General features: G+C 38.5%; 1 protein-coding gene across 1 annotated transcript in view; it reads right to left on the bottom strand.

The window, feature by feature from the left end:
• Positions 1–434: 434 nt before the first annotated feature.
• LOC124721935 (sodium-coupled monocarboxylate transporter 1-like) overlaps positions 435–8620 on the bottom strand; it is a 243272-nt gene continuing 235086 nt past the window's right edge. The window contains exons 13-14 of the mRNA XM_047247093.1: positions 1286–1440; positions 435–1177 (exon numbers count right to left, since the gene is read on the bottom strand). Of these exons, the coding sequence (XP_047103049.1) occupies positions 904–1177; positions 1286–1440 (429 nt within the window). The 3' untranslated portion in view covers positions 435–903. The remainder of the gene's footprint in view (positions 1178–1285; positions 1441–8620) is intronic.

Below are 8620 nucleotides of genomic sequence, written 5' to 3'. Positions count from 1 at the left end.
ATATTTGAGTGACTGTGTGAATATCATTAACTGAGGAAGTCTCTTCCACATGAGATGGATTCAATAACTCATATCAATGATTCATTGCAAGTTCACATAGCATTCTAAAAACATATTTTCAAGATTTTTTTGTAAATGTGTAATGTTGTGCAATTGACAATTGGTTGACTGGATCTACTGTCCTATTGCGTTTCACAAGGATCATATTTGAGACTTCCTGCAACATGAATTGCCACTGTTATTGAAAGAATGGCAAAGGAAAAAGAGGCAGACTGCTTTGATAATGTAGCTGTGGAATCTCAATTGGTTGTAGTAGTATTCCTCCCATGTGAAACATTCAGATTCCTGAAATACAGCAACCACCAAGCTTGGATATATGGTTAAATGAACTTTTTAACACAAAACTGTTCTACTAAAATATTTATAATTCCTCTGAAATATTGTTTATACTGTCAAGAATACACATTTGAATTTCATCTCAGGATTACATACAATGGGCTACCATTTTATTTTTACATTGTATTTGACTGGCAGTTTCATAGGTAATTGAAAAGAATTAAGTTACTAATGTCACATATCATCACACAGTCACACAAAAATTTGTACAAAATTTGAGCAGGAAACAACTGTTTTATACTAATAATACTACTATACTATTAATAAGGAAGCTAGTTGATATGTATTACAACAGTAGATTGACATTTTTGGTCGTTATTGTTACAGACTGAAAACATATCTTCACAAACAACATAGTTATGAGTAAACAACACAGTTATACTCATAACCTAGGAGTCAGAAAAACAATTGCACTAAACACACACACACACACACACACACACACACACACACACACACACACACACACACACACACACATATTACTTCCTTAGGTGCTAGATATTTTCAACTCTGTCTGTACAAATCTTTGTCAGTGTTGCCTTCTGCTATTAATAATTTGTTTGACTCCTCATTTGTAGCAGAAAGAGTTTGATGTTCCATTTCTGTTGTTCTTTGTGTCAAGCTTCTGAGTTTGATATTGCACAGTTTCTGTCTTTGAAAACATTCAAAACTGAAAAGCCAGCTGACTCCCAAACCAAAGAGAAGTGTCAATATGATTGAGATAAGTGAATACCAAAGAAATGATATTTTGTATGGATAAAAAATCTCATCATTAATCCTGAAACACAAATGTACAGTTAAAATCTGTGGAAACAGCGGAGATGTATAAGTAATTAAACATGTAGGCCTACGTTCATAAGCAGCAACAGGAGAATGTGTTACACACCTTACATATTGTGGCAGAATTGTTGTATTCTTTGAACAGTTATGCGTTGAAACAGGAAGCATGTTTGGGACATACCCTTTTTCAGATGCTATGTTGCTTCCAGTAGCTAACCATGCTGGTATGCCAATACCAAATATCATTCCAGCTGCTGCACCCTACAAAATAATGAATGATGCATCTACACTCGGATAAAAGTGATGAATATTTTTTGTTTTATTTTTATCAGACGTTATATATGCTGTGTACTCTAAAATGAAATGCACTGATTTCTTGGATGCTTGTCATTTACATACGTGTTCATGAAATAATAATTGCTGATGACTGACATGATAAAAATACACTGAAGAGCTATAGAAACTGGTACACCTGCCTAATATCATGCAGGGTCCCCATGAACACGCAGAAATGCCACAGCATGATGTGGCATGGACATGACTAATATCTGAAGTCATGCTGGAAGGCACTGACACTATGTATCCTGCAGGGCTGTCCATAAATCTGTATGAGTACAAGAGGGCTGAGATGTCTCCAGAAGCATGTTGCGAGGCATCCCAGATATGTTCAACAATGTTCATGTCTAGGGAGGGCCAGCAGAAGTGTTTAAACTCAGCAGAATGTTCCTGGAGCTACTCTGTAGCAATTCTGGATGTGTGGGGTGTCATACATTGTCCTGTTGGAATACTTAATGGACATGAATGGATGCAGGTGATCAGATGGAATGCTTACATATGTGTCACCTGTCAGAGTCATATCTAGACATATCAGGGGTCCCATATAACTCTAACTGCACACACCCCACATTATTACAGAGCCTCCACCAGCTTGAACCTTCCCCTGCTGACATGCAGCGTCCATGGATTCATGAGGTTGTCTCCATACCCATACACATCCATCAACTCGATACAATTTGAAACAAGACTTGTCTGACCAGGCAACATGTTTCCAGTCATCAACAGTGAAATGTCAGTGTTTATGGGCCCAGGTAAGGTGTAAAGCTTTGTGTTGTGCAGTCATCAAGGGTACACGAGTGGGCCTTTGGCTCTGAAAGCCCATATCAATGATGTTTCATTGAATGGTTCGCACCCTAACAGTTGTTGATGGCCCAGCATTGAAATGTGCAGCAATTTGTGGAAGGGTTTCAATTTTGTCATGTTGAATCATTCTCTTCAGTCATCATTGGTCCTGTTCTTGTAGGATCCTCTTCCAGCTACAGCAATGTTGGAGATTTGATGTTTTACTGGATTCCTGATATTCATGGTATACTCGTGAAATGGTCGTATGGGAAAATCCCCACTTCATCATTACCTCAGAGATGCTGTGCCCCATTGCTCATGCCTCGACTATAACAACATGTTCAAACTCACTTAAATCCTGATAACCTGCCTCTGTAGCAGCAGTAACCAATCTAACAACTGTGCCAGACACTTGTAGTCTTATATAGGTGTTGCTGACCACAGTGCCATATTATGCCTGTTTCCATACCTCTGTATTTGAATACACATGCCTATACCAGTTTCTTTGGCACTTCAGTGTAGCATAAAAGGATTACTAGCAATACATAGCAGTACAAAAAGTGATGCTGTATTTCCTTGTAAATGCTTCTTCCAGAAGATGATACCTCTCGTCATCCAAGATAATGTATTTTGGCTGGTTATAACTTTTTTCATTGTTTATACTGCTAAAGACACAATTTATGGGAGAGAAAGTAACTTTTTGAACTGCTTTGATCTTCCTCGTGATTTACTTGGAAAGTGTCACTATAGTTACTTTGACAACTTGTACACTATCCCAGATTTGGTTCACAATCTAACAAGTAAGAGCGCCAATGTTATCAGCACTAAGCAGAAAAACTGAAAGGAGTTCCCTGACTTCAAGGAAAATGACAAACGGAAGAAGGGCAAATACATAATGGCATACAGAATCAATCAGATTTTGACAAAATGAAATGACAAGAGATCTAGTGATGATGATACATTTCAGGAAGTAAATTCAAAGAATGGCATAACACAAAACCTAGTGTTGTCAAGGATTGCAGCACCAATATGGGAGGCATGGATAGGAGTGATTCCCAGCTGTAAATCTACCAAATGACTAAGAATAGTATGGAAAAATATTCTTGATAAGTGTCAGGGAAAAGTAGGCCATATCTTATGTATGAAAGCATGCTTTTGTGGCAACATCCATTGATAAAATATTCTCAGGTTCCAAGCTGTGTCAAGTGGTTAACTGTGTACGAGCTTTCGGCAGAGACCTCCTCTGACATTGTCAAGTGGTTGATTGCCATCTGAATGCCTCTTCCATGCTTACATAGCTGTGCAGCAATCAGTGACATCATTGGTGCCTAGTCCTGTGCCATACAAGGCAATGTTTTGGTTGCGTGACCGCCGCACCCGCTTCAACTCCCCAATCACGGGAGCCCAGGCTGTACTCAGCTCCAATCCAACATCTTCATTGAGTATGCTGTCCAATGTTTTGATCTCTATTGCTTCAGTAGGCAGAAACACCTTTCATGTTGTGTGTGATACTGTTCAGTGGTACTGACAGTCTGACTGATATAAAACTGCCCACACCCACATGGTATTTTGTATATTCGTGGTGTTCTGAAGCCTACATCATCTTTCACAGGCTTCATTAGTTTCCAGATCTTTGTTTGGGGCCTGCAGACAGTACTGATTTTATGTTTCTTCTGAATCTGGCCAATCCTCTCCCTGGTGTCCTGCCACCTAACAAGGGCAATGCTACTGTCCTAATGGAATGAGCCAACTATGACATGAAAATCCTGCTGAAATGCAGGTTCCATGGATTCATGACACTGTCTCCAAACCTGTACACACCCTTCCACTCAATACAATTTGTGAGACTTGTCTGACCAGGCAACATGTTTCCAGTCATCAACAGTCCAATGTCAGTGTCGACAGTCCAAGGTGGCTTTGTGTCGTGCAGTCATCAAGGGTATGGTATGTGAGTGGGCCTTTGGCTCCAAGATCTCATATCAATGATGTTTCATTGAATGATTTCCACACTGACACCTGCTGATGGCACAGCATTGAAATATGCAGCAAGTCATCATTGGTCCTGTTCTTGCAGGATCTTTTTTCAGCCACAGTGATTTCAGAGATTTGATGTTTTAGTGGATTCCTGATATTCAGAATACACATAATACACTTGTGAAATGGTCGTGCAGGAAAATCCCCATTTCATTACTACCTCGGAGACGCTGTGTCCCATTGCTCGTGTGCTGACTAAGACCACATTCAAACTCACTTAAATCTTAAGAACTTGCCGTTGTAGCAGCAGTAACTGATCTAACAACTGCATCAGACACTTTTAGTCTTATATAGGTGTTGCTGTCCATCGTGCCATATTCTGCCTGTTTAGATATCTCTGTATTTGAATATGCATGCCTATACCACTTTCTTTGGTGCTTCAGTGTATATCTGGACTCGAAATTAACTTTGAACAGTAATACAGAGTATATATGTAAAGAGCTATCCTGCATTATTTATCTGTTGAGTAAACTATGCTAGTTTCTTCCTAAAAAAACTATTTGCTTTCGCTGTCATCTATGATATGGCATTATTGTGTGGGGGTAGTTCTTCTGGGAGAAGACCATTAGGTGCATTTCTGGAATTTTCTTACCTAAAATATCTAGTAGTTCCTATTTCAAATAGTTAAATACACTGACCATTCCACCCCTCTTCATATACAGTTGCCTGATGTATATGAAAGATAACTACAACAAGTATAGCTTATGGCAGCCAGTACATCATCATATTCATCACACATCAAAGATAGATATGCCTGCAACCATGAGCATCAACAGAAATTTATTATGGTGGTGGGAGAGGGGGGGGGGGGAGGGGGTAAAGGTGGGGGCCATGACTCAAATCACCGTTTTTTATATAAATGAGATGGTCAGTTTCGAGATCTGTCATCCCACAAGAAACAAATTTTCTAGGTGACAAAAAGCTTAAAATACCCCAGAGAACTTATTGTTATCGACACAATACTTGTTATAGTGTGAGAAATATGTAGTGATAATGAAAACTTTGTATTGTAGATTCCAGGGAAGGGGAGGCTCAGTCCCCACCCCTACATCCCACCTGTGGATGCCTAGGCTGACAACCAGTTTTAAGAAAATGCAGTGAAATTATGAATACCTAGGTAGAAAACTTTTCAGTTTATTTGCTTTATAGGCACATTAGGTCTTACCAAACGTCTTCAAAAGTAAAATAGAAAAGTAGCTGAAAGAAAGGGTTTTTCACATACTCCAAGAATTTGAAAACTCTGTGAAAGATTATCTACATTACTAATTAATTTGTAAGACTGATTGCACTTTCATTAAAGAAACTGTATGTGTGTTCTTGTGTAGTGTTGTTTTACTTATATATATGAATTTTTATGTGATTGTATGTGATTTAGTATATAGTACATGTTTCTATACAATAAGTAACCATGTTTTCTTTAACATGTCACCCCTCAATGTAAAAGCTATTTTAAAATTACTAATTACAACATCAATTATATGTAAATGCTTAAAGATGCATGAATAAGTAAATAAAGAAAACTGATTCGTGAAGCATGGAAGATACTTATCACTTGTGAAAACTAAATTTAACATTCATATTGAGACAATTGCAAGTACTTTACAAGATAACTATGTGGGAAATACATATATCAAGATTCAAGTAAAAACTGAGTGAAACAGCTTTGACAGGCAATGAATAATCAACCCATTAAACTTTCTAATAAACTGACAAATTTCCTACAAGCATTGAAACACTTTATAATATACTTACATTAAATAAATTACACTGTCACAAAAAAATCATAAAATCATAAAATTTGTTTCTTAAGTGGTTTATAGCAATAAGAACATATTGTTATAGTTTCAGTCCAAAAGAATCAGATTACTCTATGGTGATAGAAAACTGAACATGGTATACAAACATAGCAGTGAATAAAGGAGGTATTGAACAGCAGACAGGTGGATAGAAAAACTTGGTTAGCACTTAATCTTGCATATAAAATCCATTGTTGGGCCATATTTGTAAAAATGATATCGTATACACTGAGGTGACAAAAGTCATGGTATAGTGAAATGTGCACACACAAATGGTGGTAGTATTGCATACACAAGGTATAAAAGGCCTGTGCATTGGCAGAGCTGCCATTTGCACTCAGGTGATTTATGTGAAAAGGTTCCCAATGTGATTATGACCGCATGATGTGAATTAAACAATATTGAATGCAGACAAATTGGAGCAAGATGCATGGGACAGTCCATTTCAGAAATCATTGGGGTATTCTGAGATCCACAATGTCAAGAGTGTGCTCAGGATATTAAATTTCAGGCAATATCTGCAGTGGTTCATGGCCTTCAGTTAATGACTGAGCAGTGGCATCTGTGTAAAGTCGTCAGTGCTAACATAGAAGCAACACCACATGAAATAGACACAGAAATCAATGTGGAACATAAGATGAATGTATCCGTCAGGGCAGTGTGGTGAAATTCGGCATAAATGGGCTATGGCAGCAGATGACCAATGTGAGTGCTTTTTCTAACAGCACAACATCACCTGCAGCAGCTCTCTTGGGCTCATGACAATATTAGTTGGGCCCTAGATGACTGAAAAACTATGGTCCAGTCAGATGAGTCCCTATTTCAGTTGGTAAGAACTAATGGCAGGGTCTGGGTGTGATGCAGACCCCACAAAGCCATGGACCAAAGTTGTAAACATGGCACTGAGCAAGCTGGTGGTGGCTCCATAATGGTGTGGGCTGTATTTACACGGAATGGACTGGGTCCTCTGGTCCAACTGAACCAATCATTGACTGAAAATGATTACATTTGGTGACTTTGAGAATATTTGCAGCCATTCACGGACATCGTGTTCCCAGACAATGATGGAATTTTTATGGATGACAATGCATCATGTCACCAGGACACAATTGTCCAGATTGGATTGAAGAAAATTCTGGACAATCTGAGTGAATGATTCAACCACCCAGATCACCTGACATGAATCCCATTGAACACTTATGGAACATAATCAAGAGGTCAGTTATTGCACAAAATACTGCAGCAGCAACATTTTTGGAATTATGGACAGCTGTAGAGGCAGCATGGCTCAATATTTCTGCAGAAGATTTCCAATGACTTGTTGGGTCCATTTCATGTTGAGTTGCTGCAACTACACTGGACAAAAGTAGGTCCAACACAATACTAAGAGGTATGCCATGACTTTTGTCTTCTCACTGCATCGAGGTATTGCAAATCTACACAAGAAATTGTACAATATTATATCTGTGTGTGTGTGTGTGTGTGTGTGTGTGTGTGTGTGTGTGTGTGTGTGTGTGTGCGCACATGCCTATCTGCTGATAGACAAAAAATGATCTGTTTGCATATAGACTTTTACAATCATGTTATTAGCATACAAAATTAATAGAATCACTATTTTTCAAAATATGCTTGTGCAGAAAATCCCACCTGTCTATTAGTTTTAGTCTTCAATCTAGAGATTAGCGATCCTGATAACTTGAGCGTGTCGTGAGGCTGGTTGTTCACTTGTAGTATTTAATATATGTTCAGTCAATATATTGTCTAGTGAATGTGTAGAGCATGTAATAAGTGTTTTGTAAGGAACACATGTACTTTTTGGGTAACATAGGTCAGTTTACCTCTTTCTTATTGTATGTGTGTTACAGGTAGCATAAATAGGTATGGACTTGAAAAGTAAGTTATATACGTTGTCCCATGCTAAGACCATTGTGCAACAACAGTGGTACATTGTCAGTGGAGAGTACATGTTGAAAGTATCCTGCAGACACAGCTTTGCTGTGGTAAAGATAATAGGTGCATCACAATGTGTGAGAAAAATGGCACAGCAACTGGAAGTATATTACAAAGTTGTGGGTAACACCTCTAAATTGCACAGACTCACAATGAAATTATGGTGGTATATGGGCCAAATGCAATGTTGTATCCAGCCATGGTGAAGTGGTGCCAAAAATTTGACTAAGTCCACACAGATCTGGGTGACACATGTTGAAAAGGAAAGCCATCAACATCAAGTACAGGTAATAATATCCAGGAAATTGAGCAACTGATTTGTAGCAATTGCAGAGTGAGTATCATGGACATTGCTCAGCACATGTGCATCTCAACAAGCAGTGTTCATCCCATCATCTGGAATCATCTGCAGTATCAGAAATTGCTCTCATGTTCGGGTCTGCAATCATTACCTCTTGTACACAAAGGTGCAAGGTGTATGGTACCTTCTTTGAGCCCTACAAAGACTTCCTAAGCCATATCATTATGGGCAATCAGACATA

The sequence above is a fragment of the Schistocerca piceifrons genome, chromosome X, assembly GCF_021461385.2.
Source record: "Schistocerca piceifrons isolate TAMUIC-IGC-003096 chromosome X, iqSchPice1.1, whole genome shotgun sequence".
Taxonomy (NCBI): Eukaryota; Metazoa; Arthropoda; class Insecta; order Orthoptera; family Acrididae; genus Schistocerca; species Schistocerca piceifrons.
Note: the sequence above shows the minus strand (reverse complement) of the source record. Positions and strands in the feature narration are given on the sequence as shown.